The following is a 26077-nucleotide window of genomic DNA, read 5'->3' on the forward strand; positions in this document are numbered from 1 at the left end:
GCCAGAAACGGTACCAAAGACGGAAATACAACACAATGCAAGTGAGTACAGGAGCCTGGAGGCCGTTGAACAACAGTGGTTGCCATTGAGTGGTTGGACGGCGGTTTCTGACCGGTATCGACTGGATCATACCCAAGAAGGCGAGATGAGATGAGATGAGATGAGGGTTGGCCGACATTATTCAACCATTGCATGTTATCCGACACTATCCAACCATGACATGTTACCTGTTCATTCTTGAATGAGCTACTCACTCGGGCGAATGAATCCGGTTCACGTCATGTCTCTTGGTGATTGATGCTATGCTACTACGTCAGAGTGTCATGATAGTGATGTCTCGCATGTCCAGACGTTGATTCCACTCTGCGGTGACGACCACGAACACGGGTTTTAACAGCTTCTGCTTTGCTGATCTTGAAAGACCGTCTTTTTAGTGCCATTTATGTTGTTGTGTGGACTTGTTCCATAACATATCACCGAAATGATCTGGTTGTGCTCTCAGATTACAATTGCGTGACTTGGGATAACAGATCCATGACCTCACTTCCTGTTCCTTTCATTCATTTCTAACCCAGCTCAAACCATGGCTCCAAGTCAACTCTCCCCGACACATTATCGAGGAGGGACATGAAGAAGGATTTGAAGACGGCCAGGAAGCGTCGCCCTACACGAAATCCGTGCTCTTCGCCAACTCTCTCACTCATCCAACCTCGCCACAGACTCTTCTCGTGTCCACAGCAAAACTCTTTCCTGTAGTGGAAGCTCTTTTCACTCAGAAATCGAAACCCATCAATCTCGGCGAGATTGTCGGCGAGATTCAGCTCAAAAAGAATGCCCAGAGCGCAGAAAACAGACGCAAGTTTACCACCGACTTTTTGGAGGAGGAAGACGAGGAGGACGAGCTGGAGGATGTCACTAAAGAGCTGATCACCTCCCACAAGGTAATCCTATCGCCAGTTCAGTATGGAGATGTGGTTCTAGTGGAAATCAAGCAGGATGAGCTTCTTCTGGCACATGGGTTTGCTCAACAGTTGGTTGATCTAATCAAACCCTGCCAAGCGCTCATTCTTGCACCTGGTAACACCATTGCTGACGTTCATGTGCACCAGCTGGATGTGGGTAAGTCGAATCTCGTCCCCCTGGCTTCCACACCTCTGCTGCAGTCTCCAAACTTCATATCTGGACTAGGAGCCGCCGTTCTCACCCGATGTCAGCAGTCACAGGTGCCTGCCACAGCACTAGTGGTCCAGAATGTGGGCACTCAGTCGTTCGAGCGATACCAGAGTGACACGTTCGAGGACCTGACTGGAATTCTCGCCGGAGTTTTCGGGCTCGACGCAGCAAAGGCGTTGAAGGAGTTGAGAGCAGATGATGGCGTTGCTGGACTGTACCTGTAGGAGGTCATGACTGCGTTGCAGAGGCGGTTTCGATGCGTCCACAACACAATTAGTATATTTGTCTTAGTATTGTACCTGATAAGGGCTCAGTGAACTTGTATGAGAATACCGCCTATGAAAACAGGCACAGCTGTAGTGCCTGAGACATGTCAGATACTTGTAGGTGTTATCACATTTCTCAGATTCCAGTCTTGTGGCAGTCTTCCCTCATTCTACGGTCGCAAAATCACATCATCTGGCAACCCTCACTGCATGCCAGATGTATGCAACTTTGCATCTTCACTTGTATTATCCGTTAAATATATACTACATTAATCCTTCTTTGACTTCTTCTTCTTAGGAGTCTCATCACCGCCCAAGCTCTTTCGCTTCTTGTCCTTCTTTTCCTTCTTGTCCTTCTTGTCCTTCTTCTCAGACTTGTCCTTCTTTTCCTTCTTTTCCTTCTTGTCCTTCTTTTCCTTCTTCTCCTTCTTGTCGGAATCGTCATCCATCTCAACGTCAGAGTCCTCATCGACCTCAACGTCGCCCATGTTGGCCAGAACCTCGTCCATGGCGTTCTTCATGGCATCGACGTTCTTGGTGGGGGCAACTCCGGTATCGTAGAAGGTGAGTCGCTCCTCGACCTGCTGCTTGAGGGCCTTTCCGAAGATGGAAGTGGGCACATCGGAGTAGTTGTCGATTCGAGATGCAATGGAACACTTGTTGGCGAGGAATCGGGAGATTCGGCCCTTGTTCTTGAGACCGGCCTTGCCGATGAAAGAAGAGTGGTAGATCAGACCGTATTTAGGGGTGTTTCCCTTGGTCTTAAGAGCTCGGAACAGAGCCTTCTCGGCACCGAGAATCTGGACAGTAGAGGCAGGGTACTTGGACAGGTTGGTAAGAGAACCGGCGTGAGAGATGAGTCGGGCACCAACAACCTCACCAATAAGCTCGGACAGGTTGGGAGCAATGGTGTTCATCTTCTCGGACAGGTAGCCGTAGAGCTTTCGTCGGTAGTCGGTGATGTTGACAACTCGCTCGGCGAAGGTGGTAACGTTGTCCATGTCAGCCTCGGAGATGTCCTGGCCCATGGAGATCTTGGAAGCGTCGATAATCTGCTGGGCAAGACCAGCATCGTCGTTCACGATGGCAGCAATGTCGTGCAGGGAGTCCTCGGACAGCTCGGACTTGTCCTTGATGTAGAGAGCGAGCTTGGCAAAGTTGTAGTTGTCGTTGACGAGCTTGGCGAGCTCGGGGAAGTGCCAGCCATACCACTCCTTGACTCGCATGGAGAAGGTGTTGATATCCTTGTCCAGCTGGTCCAGCAGCGCAATGGCCTGGATGATGTGGTTGTCGTTCTTGTTGACGGAGAACTTGACCTTGGCTCGGGAGTAGGCGTGGCCCAGACCAAGCTGAGCTCGCTCAAGATCGCCAGAGTCAAGCTGCTCCAGGAACCGGTCGCCAAACAAACGGATTCCTCGCTGGAGATCGTGGACGGCCTCGTTGGAGACACACTCGACGTTGGGGAGAGCCTCCTTTATGCTCTGGCCCAGGTTCTTGTCACTGATACCAAGCACAATCTTCTTCTTCTTGGATCCCTCAGGCAAGTTGAGCTCGAGCAGGGACTTGAGGTGGTCGTTGCAGATACCCTCGGAAATATCGTTGGCGTTCTCCAGAGCATGGGCAGCACCCTTGAAGGGGGCAAAAGACACCAGCTTGACAAGCTTGGAAAACTTGTTGAAGTCGGTACAAGACTCCTGGACCTCCTTGACTCGGGCGCCAATGTTCTCGGGCTGCAGCAGCACCTTGAACAGAGCGTAGCCAGAGGCCTCCTCGAAAAGTACGTAGTCGATTTGGTCCGACATGGTGTGTGTAGTGGTGTTGGACAAGTGTGTGGTTGGGAGAAAAGTGGACAGGAATATTTTTAAACGTCCTGCAGCGTCAGAAAAAATTGTGCAGAAAAAAATAGCCTTTTTACCCGGCCGTGGAGACTAGACGGGGGACAATAGTGGGTCGTTCGCAAATGGCCGTGGTGGTTCGTTTATGAGTAGGCGCCGTGATATGTTTATTGTTTAGAGGGTTAATGAGTGTGCCACTGAATTTTGGGCCACAGGTCTCAGCTGCGTGTGTTGTTTAGTTCGGATTGGTTTGGCATGTAGTTTGACCGACTTCGGAGTAGACCTACGAGCAACTTGTTCCAAAAAGGGGCTGAAAAGTCGCCATTTTTACACTGCAATGGATGGATATTATGAGAAAAATGGTTGATCCAGATGTATAATGGCCGGTTGGCATCTTTACCGTATCAGTTTTATGTCTATATGGCGACATTATCTGGCCGTGCTGAGCAGTAACCAGAGATCGATGCAACCCAAACATTATCTGATAGAGTCCAGCATATAACGTCTTCGACTGGGCGTGACAAAAGCAGATATTGACATATAGAAAGCTTTTGGTATATCTTTGGGCATACTGAAAGTTCGAGAAGCTATTTCTAGCCTTTCTGATCTCAGAGATAATGACTATAGCTCGTCCAATATCGCACACAACGTACCTCGGATCAAAGTTACTGTTGACAATCTGGGTACAGCAACAAGCAACGGTGAATGTGCCTTTAGAGCAGTCTTCGAGAAGCGAATTTTTTACTGGGGGATCTTGGAGTTTGGAATACCTGGTTTACGTCTTTTCTACTCAGATTCGGGGAAACAGGGGTCTGTTGACGAAGGCTTCCTGGTGTCTAAAAAAAATACGATTAGGTTTGGAGGTGTTGTAGCATGTCGATGTTAGTAGTTGTGATAGAGGAGTTTTGCACTCGTTGTAGGACAGTTTGGGCGAAGGGTACTTGTTGCATCAGTTTTACATCCGAATATTAATAAATTCCGCAAATAATAGCAGATTTTGGTCACATTACCCAAGAGAGTCCTTTTTTTTTTTTTTTTTTTTTTTTTTTTTTTGGCCATTTTGGGACAGGTAATTCAGGTGTAGCATCAGCGAATGTTCAACTTCTGTGGTGGACTGTCGGCATGGAATCCAACAAAGGAGCTGATATACAGAAACGTTTTCGGCTGATCTTGGAGATGGTACCAATCTCGTATTCATCGCTACACTGTCTCCTGTTCACATTCACCATCCCCATACTTCTCTGTGTCTGTCCAATGGCGGTGAGTGGAGGTCGTTCATTCGCACATATAGGACCACGAGAGTTCTGGAGAGTTCTGGAGAGTTCTGGAGAGTTCTGGAGAAGTTTTTAAAGGGTTTCCATCGCTAAAAGTTTTTGGCAACTAGCGTCCAAGTTTCTGGCAGAAACTGAGCGTCGTGTTCTGCTTACAGCATCTAAACTGGACACCCATGGGCTACAGTACAAGTTCTTATGGAACTATCCCATTGAGAGTTGAGAATCTCCTTCTGTGACCCGCAAATCAGAATCCGTTATCTCTTGCCGTTGAGATTCACTCAGATCATTCCATAACAAGTACCTGTACAAGCCATGGTAGGTACAGTGCCACTTGATTTACTACGACTACTTCGAATTATCACAATAACTAGCGAAAATGAAGATTAAATCGAAGAAAAGAGCGTGATATTCGAAGATCGCGAATAGCTACAGAAACACATTCTTATCATCTACTGTAGTGTATTCTCACCATTCACCCTCACATCATACCCATCATGATCAATACTTGACTAGCTAGTGTATGAGAAACAAGCATCGTAACCACTTTTCATAACCACTCTTCATGACCACTCTTCATAACTAGTATCTCCGGGGTCCACCACAGAAAGAGCTACTTGTAGCAACTTCACCCACCCTAGAATCAATATCCCTACATCTGAGTGCCGGTATCTGCTAATGCGCTCATATGTCATTCCTGCATATTGGATGATGCGGATGGTGCGGAATATGATAATACCGGACTTATATCCATGGGTTCTGTTGAAGCTGAGAAAGTGAGACCGACTGTTGCGAAAAGGCTTAGTAATCAGTTCCAAGGACACCCCTTCTCCACGCCTTCTCCACAAACGCGTGTAATATACCTCCAAAACCTCACTCATGAGCTCTCCCGCAAGACCGTCATTTACTTAGCCTTTCCACTAACTCTAATATTTAGTTGCTTACTACTTGATCTCAAATAAGCTTCTGGATAGGTGAAAAGATTAGAGCTGTACATACAGAAGCACACCCACTTCCACACCACTCTGACATCTCAAAAATGACCTCTGTGGAGAACACCTGCAGCGGCCCCGATTGCGGAAAGATTGTCGACGGCAGCCTCAAGTGCCCCGTCTGTCTCAAGACCGGCGTCAACGCCTTTTTCTGCGACCAGACCTGTTTCAAGCGAAACTGGGCCCTGCATAAGTCGGTCCATAGTCCCGCTGGCCAAGAAACCACTGATCCCTTCCCCAACTACAGCTACTCCGGCGACCTGCGAGCCGTGTACCCCCTGCATCCTCGTCGAGAGGTCAAGCCCAACATTGTGAAGCCCGACTATGCTGGAGACGGTCAGCCCATCAGTGAACAGAAGGTGCAGCGATCCACCCAGATCACCGTGCTTTCCGAGGACGAGCAGAACACCATGCGAAAGGTGTCCAAGCTGGCCCGAGAGGTTCTGGACGCCGGTGCCGCCGCCATCAAGCCCGGAGTGACCACCGAAGAAATCGACGCCATTGTGCATGCTGCTTGTATGGAGCGAAACGCCTACCCTTCGCCTCTCAACTACTACAACTTCCCCAAGTCCGTTTGCACCTCTGTCAACGAGGTCATCTGTCACGGCATTCCTGACAAGCGACCTCTGCAGGACGGCGACATAGTTAACCTGGACGTGACCATCTACAAGGACGGATTCCATGCCGATCTCAACGAGACCTACTACGTCGGAGACAAGGCCAAGGCCAACAAGGACGTTGTGCGACTGGTTGAAACCACCCGACAGTGTCTGGCCAAGGCCATCGAGGCCGTCAAGCCCGGTGTCATGTACAGATCGCTCGGCGAGGTGATTGAGAACGAGGCCAAGAAGGCCAACCTGTCTGTGATCCGAACCTACTGCGGTCACGGTATCAACCAGCTGTTCCACTGTGCCCCCAACGTGCCCCATTACGCCCGAAACAAGGCAGTTGGCGTGATGAAGCCCGGCCACACCTTCACCATCGAGCCCATGCTGTCGCTGGGATCCTTTAAGGACCAGACCTGGCCCGACAACTGGACCGCTGTGACTTCCGACGGAAAGTGGTCCGCACAGTTTGAGCACACTCTGTTAGTCACTGAGACTGGTGTGGAGATTCTCACCGCAAGATACAAGAACTCTCCCGGCGGGCCCGTTTCTGCATGAGCGGCGACCTGAGCGAGGCGGATGAGGTGCAACTACAGTATGTACTTATACTGTACACTGTGCTTGGTCAATCTACTCGAGACTCTACCATCTGTATCACGACTCTACATGGCGACAGATACAGATTCAGCTCACAGATATATGTATGAATGATGATGAACGGGGTGCATAACTGAGAGGTTCACGGTTGTAGTGGTTGCAATAGGTATACTACTTGTAGCTACCCGTACAAGTAAATAGCTAACAAATACCCTTCCCACTTTATTTAGCAGTTCTGATAAAACTACACACTCTCCCTCCTACACATCACTTGGATCCAAACGACACAGACACAACCAAAGCGGCGGACGCAATCATGTTCTGTCTCCAATTCGGCGGGAATGTCTGTGTCGGGTGAGCGAGTGGTGTGTTACAGGAATTGGGGTTGGCAATCACGTCACGTCGCGTCACGCCATGGATGGTTACACATACCCAACAGGTTAAGAGTATCACTGCAGACACGGGACATATCCGTTCTCTCCGTTAAACTTCCGCCTCATGTCTCAGTCTGCCTTATTTCAAGGTGGCCAGAAAATGAGTGTAGGGGTGAAGAAAAAAATTCGTTGCGGCGGAAAGATATGGTGCTATTTGCGGACCTGTCTGGAAGTTGAACTCGGGGCTTTGCATTGTTTGGTTACAGTTTTCTCGCCGTCATTTTCCAGTCATTTGCCCATGGATGGTGCTCGGGTTTTAGTTCTGAAAAAACTAGGTTGGGTTTTGCAAAGTGAGAATTCTCTAGAAGGGGCATGAGGGGAGGCTACAACCTCTTCAGTTTAGCATCGATTTGCATTCTGGAGCGGTTGATCAACGTGAAATTCTTCAATTGGTATGTCTTTCCTTTTTCAGCTCTCTGGCACCCCTCGATCATCCTCCACCTCTCGTCATCCACTCATAATCTCAAACCTAACTTCCCCAGAGTATGCAAAGCTGGAACTCACAGTCCTTTCTCTCCTCACACTTCACCATGCTCCGATACGCTTGCAAACGAGCCGTGCCGCGCCTGAACGCCGCCTCCGGCCTGAGATTCCAGTCCTCCAAGCCCGCCGACGGGCCCGAAACCGTCTTCACCTCTCTCAATGAGGAGAATGACCCCAACCGAGACGCCTTCTTCAAGTACACTTGGGGAACCTGGCTCAAGAACAACGAGGCCGAGCGAGCCAAGCGAGAGACCCGGTTCTCGATCGAGGGTCTTGCCGAGGTGATCAAGTCGCTCCCCCAGTCTGGTAAGGCTCCCATTGAGGCCGAGACCGAAATCAAGGTCACCCAGCTGGCTTCGCTACACGAGGGCAAGCACCACCGAGTCTACCGAGTTGATGTGGACGACGGCAAGCAGTACGTGCTGCGAATCCCCTACGGTCTGGGCTCCGAGCTCTTCCGAAAGAAGCGAATCCAGTCCGAGGTTGCCACCATGGACTTTGTGCGAGAGAAGGTGGCCAACAACAAGTTCATTGTGCCCGAGGTTTACAGCTGGAACGCTACTGTCGACAACCCTCTCGACACTCAGTACACCCTGATGGACTACTTTGCTGGCCGAGACACTCTGATGAAGCACTGGAACCCCGTGGCTCAGGAGATGACCGAGCGAGCCGCCAAGATCAAGCCCGTTGTTGATATCTACTCTGCGCTGCTGCAGCCCGAATTCACCCGGTACGGATCCCTGTACTTCACCGAGGACGTGTCTTCCAAGGACGCTTCTGTTCTGGCCTACAAGGGTGCTGAGAACGACAAGAAGGAGCTTGCTGACCGATGGAGAATTGGACCCACCACCGAGTCTCGATTCTGGAAGAACTCCTTGCCCGAGGACTCGCCCCTGCGAGGCCCCTGGGAGACTGCCGAGGAGTACATTGAGGCCACTGCTGCCATCAACCTGCACAACCTGGCTGAGCTTGCCAAGAACGGCGACCGAAACCCCGCCGTGGTTGCTGCTGCCACCGCCACTTACGAGAAGTACCAGCAGCTTGCCTCCCAGCTTCTCCTGCGACCCGAGGTTGAGAATGACAACCTGTTTTCTGCCCGAATGGGCTTTGGTGACCTGCACCCTATCAACGTGCTTGTTGAAGGCCAGAAGGATATTGCCGAGTCTTCTCTTGCTCTGGTCGACTTTGAGAACACTTCCATTAAGCCCGCTCTGTTGATCGGAACTCCCGACTATGTGCGATACGGAGGCCTCAAGCTGTTCAAGACCGAGGACATTCCCAACTACGACCAGCTCAGCGACCAGGAGAAGGCACAGGTCAACTACATGATTGCCCAGACCCAGAACGCCTTCACTTTTGAGTTCCTGCTCAACAACGAGGCTCCTGAGTTCATCAACTCCTTCTCTCCTCGAGTCAAGCGGCTGTCAGAGCCTGTTAGACTCGCCCTCAACCCTCTGTATCTCGAGGACCACCTTGATCTGTCGGAGGAGATGATCAAGCTGCAGCAGGATTGGACCCCCATCATGGGTATGGAGCGAGAGTTCCCTGTCCACTGGACCAACGAGGAGTATGAGAAGCAGGCCAAGGACTTTGCCGAGTGGAACCAGAAGGCCATGTCCACTCCCTTCTTCCAGACCAAGGGCTGGGTTCCTCAGGACATGTTTGAGCAGCTGTTTGGAAACGGTCTGCTGGACAAGACCGAGAGCGGAGACTATGTCTACGTTCCTCCCAAAAAGGAGTAATGGTTTAGTCCAACTTCAATGTCCAATAGTATATAGTAAATAGTCAATGAGATCAATGAGTCTAGCAATGGCAGGGACCTTATCTATCAACATCTATTATATCTACTAATTAGCACTCTCTAATGGTCACACTTTTTAGGGCCCTGGTCTCCCCAGTCGAGGGTGAACCGTCCCTCGGCGACCTTGTACTCCTTGATCTTCTCAATGACCTCCTCGGCCGTCTCACCTACAACAACAATGTCTCGAGCGCCGTTGCCAATGAACCCCTGTTCCACGGCCTTGTTGATCCATTCAATGAGGCCATCGTAGAAACCGTTGATGTTGAACAGCACGATGGGACAGGAGTGGATTCCCAGCTGGTTCCAGGTAATGACCTCAAACAGCTCCTCTGCGGTTCCGTAGCCACCGGGAAGGGCTACAAACGCATCAGCCTCCTGGCCCATGAGCCGCTTTCGAGTATGCATGTCCTGCACCACAGTTGTCTGTCCGTACTCCTCCACGGTGGGAGGATTGATTTTGTTTTGTTCCTTGTGGATCAGCGCCTCGGGAATGATACCGTTGACGTAGCCACCTCGGGTAGCGACAGCTCGGGCCACAGATCCCATGATTCCCGTCGTTCCTCCGCCGTAGACGAGTCCCCATTGGTTTTCAACAAACAGCTTTCCGAGCTTGTCGGCAGCCTTGGTCACAAACTCATCTTTGCCCGAAGAAGAGCCGCAAAAGACGCAAATGGTTTTGGTGTGTGGAATGGTCATCTTTTCGGATCGTGATGATGATGGTGTGTAAGTACGAGTACTAGTACAGGTTGCAAATCATGTTGCACGGCGATTCGGTTATCGCAGAAAATAACCTTTGGGAGGGTGCATCACGGGTTCAGGAGAAAGTGAGGGGAGGGGAATTTCGTACAAGAGAGATGGGGTAAAAACGACAAGAAAAACGACAAGAAAAACGACAGGATTTGGCCGGAAGAGACCAACATATGTTGCACGCTTTCCCCCACCAATTTAGAAGACTGTCCAATTATATTACAGACTACAAGTCTCCGGGACCTCCACACCCCCTCGCAACCCAAAACGAATCAAAGTTTGTTCGGTTACCTGAATATTTAAACGGCCGGAAAAACGGAGTGGAGAGATGAACGAGTTATGAGAGCGAATATTAAACATCAGAAAAGAGCTGCAACTATACAGCTTGATTTACAAAGGTATTGATAGATAACTGGCGCAAGTTTCATCTAAAATATACACTTTTGCGGTGCGCGTGACCAATGCACAGATTGTCGAATGTTTACTTGGACTCAGAGACGAGCTCTTGTGGCTGAAACAGGCTGTTATAGTGGTTGTCTGAGTGGTTGTCTGCGCTGTAAAGCGGCCAGAACATGTGCTCTGATAGGGTAGTATCACTGTCGTTTGGGGACTACGATATGATGAGATTCATTATCCAGGATATCTTCACTGGAAGCAGGTTATTCGTACTTGTAGTTACCACTGAACACACTTTCGCCCTTGAGTTACAACCTCCATCTCCGTGCCATCACTTGAACACTCTTGTACTGCTCCACATCGTCCCCCTATCTCACAAGCACGCTCTTCTAATCATAACATGACATTACTATATATCCTCCATGATGTTCCAAGAAGTATGCTTACAGAGTGACTCCAACGAACCCCTTCCACCAACAAACCAGTGCTTACTTGAACAGCTTGGCAACAGAAACCTCGGAAGCATCGTTTCTGCTCATGACCTTGGCCACAGCCAGCTCAAAGTCCTCCTGGGTCACGTGGATTCGTCGCTCTCTCAGAGCGTACATTCCGGCCTCTGTGCACACTCCCTTGACTTCGGCTCCCGAACAGCCATTCATCTTCTCGGCAATCTTTTTGAGATCGATTCCTCGGGTTAGGTTCATTCGTCGTGAGTGGATTCGCAGAATGTCGGCTCGAGCCTCCACGGTGGGCGGGGGGAACTCGATCTTTCGGTCGATTCGACCGGGACGCAGAAGAGCAGGGTCCAGAATGTCAAGACGGTTAGTGGCCATGATGATCTTGATGTTCTTGGACGACTCGAAACCGTCCAGCTGGTTGAGAAGCTCCAGCATGGTTCGCTGAACCTCAGAGTCGCCACCGCCGCCGCCTCCTCCAGACTCGGTTCGAGCAGAACCAATGGAATCAATTTCGTCCATGAAGATGATACTTGGGGCATGCTCTCGGGCCATGATAAAGAGCTCTCGAACCATTCGAGAACCCTCTCCAATGTACTTTTGCACCAGCTCGGAACCAGACACTCGAATGAACTTACACTCGGTGTGATGCGCCACAGCTCGTGCAAGAAGGGTCTTTCCGGTACCGGGGGGTCCGTAAAGAATGACTCCCTTGGGCTGCGCGATACCCAGACTTTCAAACAGCTCGGGATGCTTGACGGGCAGCTCGATCACCTCCTTGATCTCCTTGATCTGCTGGTCCAGACCTCCCACCATGTCGTAGGTACTGTCAGGCACCTTTTCCACCATCATCAGCGACACCAGAGGATCGACCTTGTTGGGCAGAATCTGGTGCAGAGTGTACGAGTCCGATCGCAGACAGACCCGCAACGAGGGCGTGATCTTCTTAATGTCGAGGTCGGGAGCAATATCGACCACGTACTTGCCCTCGGGGTGGACCTTGACCAGCACCTTCTGCTTGCCCATGATCTTGATCACCTCGCCGACGTACGAGCCCGACTCCTGCAGCACGTGGAGCTCGTCCTTGAGCAGACGCACCTTGGTGTTGAGGGCGTTTCGCTGGGCTTCCAACCGTCGCAAGTTTTGCAGCTTCTTGTTGATTTTCAGCTCAAAGTCCTCAATCTGTTGCGCAAAGAACGGCGCAATGCCTGACGAGGAAGAGGGACCCACCTGGTTGCTTGCAACTGTCGTCATTTTGGTGTGTGTAGATGAATGATGTGTGGTTTTGTGAGGTGAGGTTGAGTGGTGATGGTCATGTGTGTGGGTGGGAGTGGAGGTAGTGAGCGGAAATTAAAGTTCAGTGGCGTCAACAACTGGACGCTGATAACTCGTGATGGAGAGGTGATGGAGGGTAGACGGCCGAAACTGACACTGATGTGCCACAGATGTATCGATCAAGACTGCAATATCCCCAATCCGATCACTACTCAAGCTCCTAGCGCCACTCCAATTGGCACCTCGATGATAGCAAAAGGCTAAAATGTACAGGTGGCGATAGTGATGGTGGGCGGCTGGTTGATCCGGGGTTGGGAGAGACAAGCCAAGTGTTATTGTATACGGTCATAGAGCAGCTCCAATGAATCATAAGACGATTGAACCGCTCTCGATTTTTTTTGGGGAAGGGGGCGGGCGGGGAGGTTTTCGCCGAGGCTGCTTAGGTAAGCCAACTAAATGTGACTTAATCGACCAACATGCATGTCTTCCCTCTCCATATTTCCGTACAAGTGCGACCAGCCGTGACTGCAACAGATATTTGTGCTCCCAGGCTTTTTCTACGGCACCAACGCTGTGATCCGGACACCACATTCTCCCACATTTTCCACACTTCCCACATTGCCCACCTTTCCCACATTTTTGCACAATGAAACTGCTATCGCTCACTCTTACATTGATTCTGCTCGTGGTGCCAGCGCTGGCATACACGGAGTTTTGCAAATGCGAGTGTTTCGGCGAGTACGAGATCATCGAGCTGCGACCACAAAAAGAACAGCTGCTGACGTGCAACAACTGCACCCGACAGTTTTGCCTGGACCAGAAGTTGACCATCTGCAAGGAGGCCAAGGGCGAGGTGGACGTGACCACGGCGTGCTTTGAGCGCGAGTCGTTCAAGGACCAGCTCATTGTGTACGCCTTTACCGGTGTTACTGTTGGGCTTCTTGCCTGGGCCTTGTTCAAGCCTGTTCTGACGAGATTCAGAAGGGGCTAGAGCAAGCTGTCATTTTAACATGGCAGGCGAGCGACGGAAAATCGGTTGCGAAAGACCTGGCCAGAGAGCCGCAACAAAAATAAAATGGAGGACCCTCCACAGCTCCACAGGGATATCCTCTGGTACTGCACTGGGGTCGCGATGCCTACCAAGGTACACCTATCGCACCAAGGTAAAGGTACATGTTTTTAGACAAGATTGCAATGCACGGAATGGATGTCGGCAGTCACTGATCTAGTTGAAAGGCCATGTCTGAAAGACCACTTCTGTAGACTAGTTTGTCGAGAGCAGGCGCGTTGTGAGGCGGCACGACAACCTGGTATGTACTATGCAAATGTGACAGGCTACACACGGGCACATGTGAGTGTGCTACTGTATACAGTGATGATCGTCTGGTAGTATGTTGATCAAGTGATCAGTGATCATGTTCGTATCGTAATGCGCTGAGACAAGAGACAAATGCAGCTGAGATGTGGTTATTTCGATTCTAGACCTTCCAGAAAGTACATATCAAGCGGGGCATCTGAAACCACAGTGCATTGGAATCGTATGGTATCGTTCAGTCGCACGTATCCCTGTCTGACGTCTGAGACCACCACCAGAAGTAAATCAAGACGATAGGTCGGCCCGGCAGACAAGTCCCGTCTGTTTCCCGCCCCTTCAAGGTAGACACGGGAGCAGGCTTGCGATCAGACAAAGTGCAGTGTCGGACATTCCGGAATGCAAGCCGCACCCTTGTGCATCGGCACCATTTGCTCATTTCCAGGAACACATTCCATCCAAACAAAAGCCGCGGCATATGAACAAGGCAAAACCTCCAAGTACCTACTCACCAAACGGTTGGTGGCACTCCACACTTTTCCTCTTTGGGCCAGGAGTCGGATGAGACAAGGTGTCTTGACCTGCTGTGGTTATGCACTATTAGACGACTGCTTATTTCCCACTCTAATTTCCAACATCCCGACTCAACTTGTTCCTATCACCTACCAGGTACCCGAACAACTCCGCAGTGAAGACGTTGGAATCGGACCTGTGATACCACATATGCGGGGCCATAAATCTCTGGTCTGTGAGGGCGGCAACCGCGAGATTCCACCCACCTTGATACCGGTTCGGTAACCACTCGGGCCACCGCAATCTGCATATGACAGCGTCCACAGCTTGGCAGTATGCACCTCGACAACAAACGGACATTGGTCTCGCTCCAGTGGAGAATACCTTGATGGTTTATTTGCTCGAGCAGCCGGTTGAAATTGCTCGCGAGCCGAATGAGCAGCGACCAGGAAGACGTGGTTCCTACAAGCTATATATACCCCTCGGTGTGCCCAAGAAGATGTTAATACTCAAGTCCAAGTCGTTCATTAACTCCACACAGCCACCATGAAGTTCTCTGCTGTTGCCATTGCTCTTACTGCCGCCGTTGTCTTTGCTGCTCCTCACGAGGGACATGACCACGGAGATGCTCCTGCTCCCACCCCTGTCGCTGCTGCCGATGGACACGCTGGTCATGATCACGCTCACGACCATGATCACGATCATGACCACGACCATGACCACGATCATGACCATGACCACGACCATGGCCACGATCATGATCACTCTCACGAGGGCCATGATCACGACCATGACCACGATCATGATCACTCTCACGAGGGCCATGATCACGACCATGACCACGATCATGATCACTCTCATGAGGGACATGATCACGACCACGACCACGACCACGACCACGAGGAAGCTGTTTCCCCCGTCACATCTGCCGCAGCCTCTGCCGCTCCCGCTCCTTCCGGAGAGCACAGCCATGACCACTCTCACGAAGGACATGACCACGATCACGACCATGACCACGATCACGACCATGACCACGATCACGACCATGACCACTCTCACGAGGGACATGACCACGATCACGACCATGATCATGACCACGAGGGACATGACCACGACCATGACCACGAGGAAGCCGTTTCCCCCGTCACCTCCGCCGCAGCCTCCGCCGCTCCCACTCCTTCAGGAGAGCACAGCCATGACCACGATCACGACCACGACCACGACCACGATCACGACCACGACCACGATCACGACCACGATCACGATCATGACCACGATCACAGCTCTGTTGCCCCTGGTGCTCAGTCCGAGGCTCCTTCAGCCACCGGAGCTTCTCCCGAGGCTCCTTCTCAGGCTGTTCCCTCGGAGACTCTGGTTGCCCAGGCTAATGGAGCCTCCAACGTTCTGCCCGGTGCCGTTGCTCTCGTCGCCGTTGCCGCTGCTCTTCTCTAATCCACTCCGCCAGCATCATTTTGTTGACTCAATTAATATTACTTCTTACTTCTCAATCGCAATCTGTAGAGAAGAACGTCTTGGAACTGTAACTGTTGCTAAATATTTGCGAGCACAATGTGCACTCGTTGTCTCAATTGGTTCTCCTTAGGCCCGTTCTTAATCGTATATCCCCCTTGCTGTTGAATCTTGTAGATATCTGCTTCAACACATATGGCTGACGAATTGAACAACCAGTTTTATTACGGCGACAAAGCCGGAGTTCATTTCCCTCCCCAAAACAAGGAGTACTTCCAAGAGCTCATCGACTACCACAAGAAGGACCTCTCCATCGACCAAGATATCCTGGCTGTGCTGAACAAGAAAGTCCAAGCCCAGGGAGGAGAACCGACGGAAGAGCAAGAGGAAGAAATCTATTACGCCCACGACCGAATTGAGCTGGCTCAGAAGTCCATTACGTATTACAAGGGAATGCTCGACCGACTGGCCAAGGGGTTGAGAGTTCCTGTTTAGGATATGTGCCATAGATTAATGATCAAGTATAAGTGCGAGGGTTGCAAGAGAAGTGGTGGTTGATTGAGGGATGTACGGGAAGTGGATGGTTGTTTCTCGTGGAGAAGTCTAGCCCATCATCTACCTCCTACTGGAAGTACATGTACTGTACATAGAGTACTGTAGCCTACTGTGGCCTGATATTATACCGACCCATATATTATACCAGACACACCCGCTTCGATCAGATCTCTTTTTTTCATTAAACATCTCACTCGCCGCAAGGGTAAATCTCCCATACTTGGAATGAGCAGCAACTTATAATCCCAGATGGTAGTGCTGCTGCAACATTCAGGTCTAGCTCTGACGAAAAGTCAAGGATATTGATGGGCTCTGGTAGACAATCAACATTGTAGAGTTACAATACCGTAGAATTGTTATTATGAAGTAATGGATACCAGACCGCATCTATCCCCCCTAGATTCTGTCTCATTTGTGGGTCAATTCCGGCTCTCTCATGTCTCACCCACCTCCCACGCTCACCTCCTTCGAATCCCGAAATCGGTAGAAGAAAGAAGGAAGAAAGAAGGAAGAAAGAAGGAAGAAAGAAAGAAATAAGGAGTCCTCTGATGTGTTAATTGTATAGACAAGCGAGTATTTCACAAGAGTCAAGCTTCAATAGTGCTTTTCCAGTCGCGATACCCGTACATGCTACTTGTAGTAGAAACACCTCAGATTCTGCTTCTCAGACTCGCTCAAACATACCATGAAAGACTGCTTCTACCACGGCTTTCTGCCGGTCGCTGAATGGCTTGCTCCCAAACTAGGAATTGCTTTTTGAATCCTTCAGGTCCAAAGAGAGCTGGAACTAAACCGAGGGGTGTAGATCTGAGAGAAGATCTGAGAACAGGAGAGATGACCCAGGAACGGTAAGACACTAATCTGGATAAAGGACAACAATCAGGAGCTGGAGCCCTCAATTAATTATACAAAGATGCGCTCCAGAGACTGCTTGGGGTTGGGGTTGGTGTGAGAAGGCGATCATAAGTAATTGAAGAGTAGAAGAGAGCGGAGTCAGTGAAGAGTGACATGTGTGGACCAAACTGCGTGTGTTCGATTTGATTCAATGTTGCTTTATTAACAACTTGAGGCCTTACAAAAAGACGAGGACTGGTACAGCCAGCTTCTCATGTTCTTTTCTACTCGTACATGTCTGGTGGTCAAACACCATCACTTAGCGTATTCAGAGCAAGCAATTGTGAAAGAAGATGAGGTAGGAAATAAACGCAGTCAGCAGAGGTTTGTAGAGCCGTCCGGAGGATTTGCGAGGTTTATTGGGTTCAATAATGGTTTATGGGGGTTCGATATACGGTTGAGAACCAGTAATCTCTAGATGGAGAGAGATGAGACACCAGACAGAGAAAAATAGATACGGAGAGTAGCCAGAGAGCCTCCATTCCATCTCATACAAATGAAGAAGAACTCTTTGCACCTGAATTCGCCCGAAATATCATGGAACTTACTCTGGTGATCTGTACATGGTGCATGACAATGTAACATCCAGAGTTTGATCCATGGTTGGAACGGATCCCTGGACAGTTCTGAAAACAGGTGCAACAACCAAAACAGTTGCAATAACCATTACGCATTCTTCACAGCTTGTCTTAGTCAGCAGCTCTAGATACGCTTAGTGTCGACACTCCATATTGTCTAACAGAGGTTCATCTCCCCCACAGCATCACTCATTGGAGCCGATTGAGATGGTAGAGTTAGATTTAAGACGAGGTGGTTTAGTTGACTTTGGAGATCATTCGACTTCAAGTTGGAGTCACACATGTCTACTCATAGGCCCGCTTGCCTTAGAGAAGACCTAGGTGACCTACTGTACTACAAGTAGCACAGCTTCCTCTACGATGATTTACTACCCCCACACGTCCGAATCTGGGTTGGCCAGTCGACAATCAAATACCTCCTCGCCACAGGTTGACGGTTCAGAGATCCAACTCTCTCTAAGACCCTTGCTTATATTGACGCTGGTGAGAAGTTAATCGGGTTGGAGCGAATTTTGTACATGTAGATTGTGCCCGGTAGAGTGAAGATGGAGACATGGAAACTTGATACTTCAAACAATTGAGGCCAGGAGAATTCACCAGTACCTTCTTTTTGTTATTATGATTCGAAACGACTAAGCCATACACACCCACTCTGCCTCCCCATAATACTGTCTAAAAACTCTATCCACCCGATCGAAGGCCCGGTGAGATGGACCAGCTTTGTATATAAACGCTGGAATTGCTCCAGTCTTTTTCCTACATCACAATCACTCGGAAAATGATCTTATCCAACCTTCTGCTGGCCTCTGTGGTCTCTGCTGCTGTCATCGGTCTCCCTCTTCAGGCCCGCGATCTGAAGGACGCCTCTCCTGCGATCAAGGCCCATCTAGAGGCTCGTCAAGACAAGCCTCTACATGGATCAATGTCGCTTGAGGGTGTTTACTACCAGGCTGATCTTGAGATTGGAACCCCTCCCCAGAAAGTCAGTGTTACCTTCGACACTGGCTCTCCTCTACTGTGGGTGCCCGGTGCCAACTCCACCTCTTGTGAAAAGAATGAGTGTATCTCCAGCTTCGATAACTCCAAATCTTCTACCTGGAGATACAACAAGCCGGGCGAGGATTGGGGAGGATCGGGAAACTGGGGCTTTGATACTGTTTCTTACGTCGGAGTAAGTCTGGAGGACTTCAACGTCTACGTCAGTAGCGACAACATCGCTTACAAGGGACATAACCTCGGTATCTGGGGCCAGTCTCCCAATAAAGATATCAAGGGTAGTTTCGTCCAGGGTCTGGCTGCGCTAGGAAAGATTTCCAGACCCATCTACTCCCTCAACTCCGAGTACTACGTCAATTACGACACCAAGGAAACCCAGGGCACCGTTACCAACGTTTACTACGGAGGCTTTGACAAGAAAAAGTACCAGGGACCTCTGACCACCATCAACACCAGTGGTTACGGTGCCTACGGTATCCCCATTTCGGGTCTGCTCGTCAACGGCGAGAAGATCAAGGGAGAGCGAAACCATGCGGTTGTTCTGGACACTGGAGGAGTCAACTTTGACATCACCAACAACACCCTTGGAGCTGTGGCTCGAGCCAACGGCGGAGGATGGGGAAGCAAGGGTTGGGAGCTCAAGTGCGGAACCAAACCCACTCTCACCTACGAGTTTGGATACACCACCATTGATCTGGATCTTACCGTGTACGTTACAAAGGACTCTGATGGAATCTGTCGGTTCCATAATCTGCGAGTGGTTTCTGACAACAAGGGGACTCTGCTAACCGGCCCTGCTCTCATTTCTCGAGCTCTTGTCATCTATGATAACGACCGAAGCCAGATCACCGTCGGACGAGCTCGATACACCAAGGAGTCTGAGGTAGTTGAAATCACCGGCGACATCCCCGGAGCCGTGCTTTACACGGACTTTCTTGCTGGTAAGCCGCTGAACTGACTTACTTAATTGAGATTCTTAGGGACTTGTGGAGCCCGTAATCGAGACTACAACAGAGATGAGCACAGGCGCGAACGGAGATGAACATTCACAAAGGCGTTTGCAGAACGATATCATGTTTCGACCAGTTCACTTGTAGTTGGTAGAAAGACTGGTATTTCATCACTGCAAGTAGCGAGAACCTCAGTCCATACGCCAAACAGACACACGTACCCAAGTCCTCAAGTCTCATGCCATATTTGCCCAGCAGTCCACTCATTAAACACTGTACAACTCTATGCAAACGCAGAAGCCATCATAATCGTTCTAATTACTTGTATTCCAGCGTTCCTGTCACCTACCACATCACCCAAACTGGCCAAAGGCACCTGTGAAAGTTCCTCTCGTGATAATGTGATGTGATATCTGGGATACAACGAGTCGCATCAGTAGTACGAGCGATGAGCTAGAAGGTTGGAAACTGCTGGAATCTTCCACCACTCTCCCATCACCTCCTTTTTCAAGTAAATCTCCGCACTGTAGCGTTCAGGGGTAGGTTTGCAGGTTCAGGGGTATACCATGGTATTGTAGAAGCCGGAACAAACGACGGGATTAGTACGACATAGAAAAGAGATAAACGAAATCCAGCTTTGAAAATGAGATTCACCGATCGAGCCGATTCGAATGAGTATACGCAACCCCGATTTCAAGCACTCGCCAACGACCACCAACGATACCTGGAGGGCTAATCTGGCTTGCTTACAGAAGCAGCCTATAATTGAGAAGACATCAAGTGGACAACAAAAGCCACCAGACGCAACCATGGCAGATATTCGTCGCATCACGTGTCACGCGCAAACAACAACATTCAAGACATACGACAGGGCTGACAGAGGCTAAAGGGCGGTTAGGAGTTAGTTTGAGGGGATTTGCGAGACTCGAAATGAACCTCGTGGCTGAAAATACCCCGTTTCCGATGATTTCGTTTCCGAATTACCGTTTCCGCACTCTTTCTTCACGTATTCAGTTCCATGGATCCTCGCACTATCGGCCAATTTAGCCCGATTTGGTAGGTCTTTGTTGCCGAGCGATCTCGCAGAAAATATGCGTTTTTAGACATGTACTGCAGGGAAGGTAATATCCAACTGACGTTTCGGGCTGCATAAAACGATGCAAACGGGATGTTTTTTTTATTATGGAAACAATGGTTTTTGAGACGTCTGTAAAATGCGCTAGAGTAATGGTAGAGAGACGAGGGCTTCACCGTCCGATCCACCCAGAATAGAGGATTTGATTGATATAAGAATTGAGTTAATCAGACAGAAGGAAGGCGGGCTAGAGACGATCCAAAATCTCCAAAATCTGCACATGGGTAAAATACCTTGCCGAGAGCAATATTACTCGGTTGACACCAAGAAACACCCCGGAAAACGTTCTCAAACGCTTTATTATATAGCATGCTGCTGCACATGACAGATTCTGACCCCGCTCTATCTTGCGTTACAGCACAAGGGCCCACAACCTAGTGTCTATCAACTCAACCTAGATGGTGTGCACTTGGTATAATAATCTGTGTGCTCTTAGCTCTTAGTGTCCGATTTAGCTGGCCGTATATATATCTTGAGGTGGTAACCCTAGCAACCCACCCAGTTATGACCACGTCCAACTACTACCCGCCTGATTACAACGGCAAAGTCGACCGTATGACGTCCAACAGCGAGTTCGAGTGCTGTTTGGCCGTCAAGCATGTCGAGGAGCTCATTAGATACGCCAAATACCAGTACGACCGAATGAAGAGCTGGGGTGTGTGGGATCCGCAGGAAGCCCGAAAGATGCGTGACGAATATGAACGCCATGTCATGAGACTGGAGCAAAAGCTGCGGTTCTACAGAAGTGATTTGGAGTCTTTCACAATGAGAGGAGGAGATTTCGAGCTGTTTACCTGAGATGCGGGACAGAAAGATGAACCCGCAGGCTCCAATAAAAGCAATTGTCCTCCTCCTGGGTATCTCGGCGACACATTGGTTTAGATTCATTTTGTGTGTACTTGATCATATTGTAATTTTCAGCTTCTTCGGTGGGGTACCAGCTCGGGCAAAGTATGGACGTAGTAACTGAGGCGAGATGATCATTTAGACCGGCTCTGCTAACTCATAGTGTGTACGTAGTGCGAATCACAGATCTGAAACCAGTTGTTCAGTTGGGCCAGTAGCAATGGCTGATAACCTGCAATACGCAGCGGACTATCCACTTTATCAACTCCCTACTCGTACTGGTGCTAAAATAGCGCCAGATTAGCGCTTTGGTACAGAGCAACGAGATTCCATTGCTAGTCTGAAAACGTGGTTGTAGTTACAAGAGCGAGGTTCATTTGAGCTCATCCAAGGTGAGTACACAGAATTATTGACTCTGTACGGCTGTACTGACAGGATGGGTAAGCATGTAAATGACGATTATGGCATGTTAGAGGGATTTCATAGTTTCATAGTGCGGAAATAGTAGACCGACGAAACCAAACATGCGATCAACATGAGAAGTTCGAACTAGCGACAGCTGTGCACTTTAGTAGCCGTGCAGACATTAGCCCAGTGCTTTGCCGATGCACGGATGCATCTAGCCACTCAACAGTAGCACCTATACTATAGAGGGTAGCGGACTACGGATGTTTGATGGAGCTTGACGGGGAAATTGGTTCTCAATGTTGCAACAAGTACAGCGTCGTACCCGTAAGAGCTTAGATGATGGTTTTGGGACAGATAGGTGTGCCGTAGATCAATTCTGTAGGAATCTGTGGTGAACTTCTAAGCCCTCTGTTCCGCAACAATTCTGCCTGAAAGACTTCCCAGCTTCAGCCATACTAAATCTGCCTCTACTTGTAGATAGGCAAGTAGGATGAACCGGAAAGAACAGACACGGTTTTATATTGTCGTAAATTGACACAAGAGTCTCAAAGTATTGGTATCCAATAGTCTCCAAAAAGGCACCTTCTCAGTATCTCTCAATCACCCAAGTGGCATCTTCATAGAACAAAACCGATCAACATACGAGTGCAGAGACTTAGAGAATATGAATATGAGCCATTTCAAGGCAATTGGTCAACTTTTCTCCCCAAAACAAGCCTCTTTTCCATTAATTATCGACTTTCTTCTTTCCCTCTTTCCCTTTTTCTCGTCACTCCGCCTAACTGGGTCATAATTAACCCAAACAGGTGGAGATTTTCACTAGCCCGCAATTCCCAAACAAAGACTTGTCACCAAAACTTTTACATTGATCCAACCAACAGCCCCGATTTTATCCCCACTCCTTTGGCTGTCCAATACCACCCTGAAATTTTACATTTCGGGCAAGGTTTCTCTTCACGTGACGTCGATCGCAGGGAGGTCTCAGAGCTAACACATGGGATGGGGGAAGTACCGTTGTTGGAGAAGCGGCCCGGGTAAGAGGAATGGGGGATATGTAAATACCCGCATGTCGTCGGTGTGGAGTCGGTCTTTTTTATTCGCTCGGAAACCAAATGGTGTTTTCGGCGCCCGGCGCCACCGGCACCCACCACTGGGACGTCCTGCAGTCTCCTACCATGCAGGGTTGCGATAATATCGGCTGGTCCAGGGGCGATATAAAGACGTTGCAGGGTCTTCTTCACCGGCAAACATGACCCATACCGACTCAATCACTGCCGAGCAGCCCCTTCGAACCAAGTCCGACGTTCTGGCGTCGATTGGCAACCTCAAGCAGCGCATCGAGGAGGCCAACGTTGCGCTCAAGGCTGCCACCGAGGGGGACGGGGTGCCCAATGAGCAGCAGCAGGAGGAAATGGCCGAGGTCAGCGAGTTTGTCCAGATTTACAAGCGCAATCTCGAGAGGGAGGAGGAGAATCTCCAGAAGCTGATGCGGGGCGAGCGGTTGACTTTTTGAGCGGTGACTTTGAGGAGACCTTTCGAAGAACAAGTGCCCCTCTCGAGCAATCTGCTGCGACAACACGAGGACAAACAACTATGCCGACGACAATGAAAACCAGTTTTGCCACATTACCATCAGGTGTGATATCGCGATATTGACGTCAGATCTGCCCCTCGTCCTAGAACACCAAATATGAAAATAAACACAAGTTGTGAAGAGCGTGAGAGACCGGGATGTACTTGAGAGACAATGTTTGAGTGAACGAGTGCGCTGTTGGCAGGATCATTCGTGAGTTACACTGACTGGAGCTGTGACCACAGTACTGTTTCGTGACTTGATACAGACCCAGAGCGAAAAGTAGGGAACTCATTGTCGCTACAAAAAAAAAAAAAAAGGAAGAAAAAAGCAAAAAGAAATAAAAAAGAAATATGAAAAAATATAAACACAATTCACTGCTGTGCTTCAATGGACCGTTGATCAAACCTCATGTCTGATTGATATGGGAGTGAAGGAGAAAATACTTATCAAAAAAATCTACTGAAATCGACGACAAGAAATCCTCCTCTTTGACAAGCTACAAGCTACAGTGCAAGTATATGTTGTAGTGTGGAAGTGCCATTCGATGTTACCCTCTCATTACTATATCTTGTATTGTTCTGTATGTATCTCAAACACTTGCAAATACTCCGTGTTCTGCTACATGGAGATATCCGAGGTTCTACTCTTGCCAGACTGTCCATCACAGTACGCTGGTTATCGTGTAAGGTTCGTGCCGGAGATGCATTATCCAAACCCAAAGATACCATGGCTGGGATGAGTTGCAGTTGGCCCACGCGGGCTTTTCACCTTGACATGTATGGTGGATTATCATGTTGGAGTCTCCGTCGTCATCTTTACTCCTCAGCCCGTATATATCTATTAAACGACATGTTAACAGATTGGGGACACCGATAGGTGTATCGACAAAGCCCTCCGGCGCCAAACCTTTTTTACACGCGAGCTCATCATCTTTGCATGTGAGACGTGACTGCTGGGGACAAGTTGCTGTACACTCCTCCTCGAAGTCACCACCATCGCCGATCGACATGGGAGTTGGGGAGTGAGTATTTGGTCGGTTCTCACGATTTCCAGGGTTCCACGAGGATATTTGCCTTCGGACGTGACCTAGAGTGAGTTGGAACGACCTTGACTCGTGTGTGCCTCTCCGGATTTGGAGAGAAAGGCATAATAAAGACAGTGACGAGAGATGAAGACGGACTTTCCCATAGAGCGTCAATGATGACTGTTGTCTCAACTTTTTCGAGGCCGGTATTACAATCGTGCTGGCTGTTGATGACGAGTTCAACCTGCCATCTAGCGCCTGCGGAACTTCAAGTATGTACATACTGTACAGGACAAGCAGCTCGAAGATACGAGAGACAGTCTGGCCGATTTTGTGTAATCTGCAGACCCGGGGGCACTTGTGTTCAGGGCTAGACGAATCTTGCAAGAGTGAAACACAAGGGTGCGTTCAAGAAGGTGGTTAAACATCCCCAACGGGATAAGACTTCTTGACGACAAGGACTTATGAATCTCTGACATATTGTCCTACTCCTAAAAAGAGGTCTCCATTTTCTGGAAATTATCCATGCTGCTCTACTACGCCGCAGTACGAGGGGTGATTAGACATGGACATGTCCGATGTGGCTGCTGAACGGTTTGGCGGATGACTGGGTGGTGAGACTCTTCTGGAATGCCACTCGGAGGACAGCTATCTCGAGGAATCCAAGAGCTTCCAGTTGCGATTCTTAGCAGGGAATTGGGAATCCATCTCAACGCCAAGGTAGTTGTCTCCAAGCTCATCGACATTGGACCACCGCCACGACGCCTTCAAAAGCACGCCTTTTCCAACGTCCGGGATCTGCTATTCCTCGGGTGGTTTAATGAGAAGAACTGGGTCAATTACCACGATAGAACTGCTAGGATGGCTTACCGGCTAACCCGCATTGGTCCGACGTACCATCTGACGAACAGTGATGAAGCCAACCTGTTTACATTCGCCAATCAGAGACCCAAGTCTTGCGACAAGGAGGTGTGCAAGTTCGACTAGTGTATGACTTACCTTCACCATAACCAGAAGCACCGTTTCTGCCAGTCCGTTGATGCTGAGCCAGTTCGACAAGATATGGGAATGAAGACAATAGTGCCTCCGAGAATGTCTGCTCCGGGTTCCGAGACACCAAGCTCGATCCGGTCTGCTTCAACGACTGTAATTTCCAGTCAAGCTACTTTTTCAACTGTAGACCCCAACATTGCTGTTCTTTCTAGGGCGCCAAAGAGACGCCTACTAGCACCGCCTCAGGCATTGTTGATGACAGCGACCTTGACGAATCTGTATACGAATGAAGCCGCCATTGGCAAGTGGCCGATCCATGGGCGACTTATTAAAAATCTGACTAATTCCATATCCAAAATGCGGTAAAGGACTCCGATTTAGAGCTAGGTGAATGACGGAAAGCTCACGGTCAACACTGTAGGTCTGGGATTCTCGTTGGCATCCAAAACAAGTTGCAAACATCAGCAATAGGGCAGCTGAGGGGGCAGACGGCTTTA

General features: G+C 49.5%; 10 protein-coding genes across 10 annotated transcripts; 7 read left to right on the forward strand and 3 right to left on the reverse strand.

Annotated features, from left to right (window-relative positions):
• Positions 1 to 35: 35 nt before the first annotated feature.
• Positions 36 to 1397, forward strand: YALI1_D21044g (uncharacterized protein; the record flags this gene model as incomplete). The annotated part of the gene is made up of 2 exons (XM_502926.3): positions 36 to 41; positions 576 to 1397. 2 exons carry the CDS (start codon positions 36 to 38, stop codon positions 1395 to 1397), a joined length of 828 nt encoding a protein of 275 aa, XP_502926.3.
• A 311-nt stretch (positions 1398 to 1708) lies between these two features.
• YALI1_D21076g (uncharacterized protein) lies at positions 1709 to 3241 on the reverse strand (the record flags this gene model as incomplete). Its single annotated transcript, XM_502927.3, has 1 exon — positions 1709 to 3241. The coding sequence occupies one exon, from the start codon at positions 3239 to 3241 to the stop codon at positions 1709 to 1711; it is 1533 nt and encodes a 510-aa protein (XP_502927.1).
• Positions 3242 to 5584: 2343 nt separating this feature from the next.
• YALI1_D21100g (uncharacterized protein) lies at positions 5585 to 6700 on the forward strand (the record flags this gene model as incomplete). Its single annotated transcript, XM_502928.3, has 1 exon — positions 5585 to 6700. One exon carries the CDS (start codon positions 5585 to 5587, stop codon positions 6698 to 6700), a length of 1116 nt encoding a protein of 371 aa, XP_502928.1.
• A 958-nt stretch (positions 6701 to 7658) lies between these two features.
• YALI1_D21120g (uncharacterized protein) lies at positions 7659 to 9398 on the forward strand (the record flags this gene model as incomplete). Its single annotated transcript, XM_502929.3, has 1 exon — positions 7659 to 9398. One exon carries the CDS (start codon positions 7659 to 7661, stop codon positions 9396 to 9398), a length of 1740 nt encoding a protein of 579 aa, XP_502929.3.
• A 119-nt stretch (positions 9399 to 9517) lies between these two features.
• Positions 9518 to 10153, reverse strand: YALI1_D21145g (uncharacterized protein; the record flags this gene model as incomplete). Its single annotated transcript, XM_502930.3, has 1 exon — positions 9518 to 10153. One exon carries the CDS (start codon positions 10151 to 10153, stop codon positions 9518 to 9520), a length of 636 nt encoding a protein of 211 aa, XP_502930.1.
• A 935-nt stretch (positions 10154 to 11088) lies between these two features.
• YALI1_D21167g (uncharacterized protein) lies at positions 11089 to 12309 on the reverse strand (the record flags this gene model as incomplete). Its single annotated transcript, XM_502931.3, has 1 exon — positions 11089 to 12309. The coding sequence occupies one exon, from the start codon at positions 12307 to 12309 to the stop codon at positions 11089 to 11091; it is 1221 nt and encodes a 406-aa protein (XP_502931.1).
• Positions 12310 to 12976: 667 nt separating this feature from the next.
• YALI1_D21173g (uncharacterized protein) lies at positions 12977 to 13321 on the forward strand (the record flags this gene model as incomplete). Its single annotated transcript, XM_502932.3, has 1 exon — positions 12977 to 13321. One exon carries the CDS (start codon positions 12977 to 12979, stop codon positions 13319 to 13321), a length of 345 nt encoding a protein of 114 aa, XP_502932.1.
• A 1447-nt stretch (positions 13322 to 14768) lies between these two features.
• On the forward strand, positions 14769 to 15758 carry YALI1_D21191g (uncharacterized protein; the record flags this gene model as incomplete). The annotated part of the gene is made up of 1 exon (XM_502933.3): positions 14769 to 15758. One exon carries the CDS (start codon positions 14769 to 14771, stop codon positions 15756 to 15758), a length of 990 nt encoding a protein of 329 aa, XP_502933.3.
• A 2672-nt stretch (positions 15759 to 18430) lies between these two features.
• YALI1_D21228g (uncharacterized protein) lies at positions 18431 to 19606 on the forward strand (the record flags this gene model as incomplete). Its single annotated transcript, XM_502934.3, has 1 exon — positions 18431 to 19606. One exon carries the CDS (start codon positions 18431 to 18433, stop codon positions 19604 to 19606), a length of 1176 nt encoding a protein of 391 aa, XP_502934.1.
• A 1631-nt stretch (positions 19607 to 21237) lies between these two features.
• On the forward strand, positions 21238 to 21531 carry YALI1_D21256g (uncharacterized protein; the record flags this gene model as incomplete). Its single annotated transcript, XM_502935.4, has 1 exon — positions 21238 to 21531. The coding sequence occupies one exon, from the start codon at positions 21238 to 21240 to the stop codon at positions 21529 to 21531; it is 294 nt and encodes a 97-aa protein (XP_502935.2).
• Between the last annotated feature and the right edge of the window lie 4546 nt (positions 21532 to 26077).

This window comes from Yarrowia lipolytica, chromosome 1D (genome assembly GCF_001761485.1).
Source record: "Yarrowia lipolytica chromosome 1D, complete sequence".
Lineage (NCBI taxonomy): Eukaryota > Fungi > Ascomycota > Dipodascomycetes > Dipodascales > Yarrowia > Yarrowia lipolytica.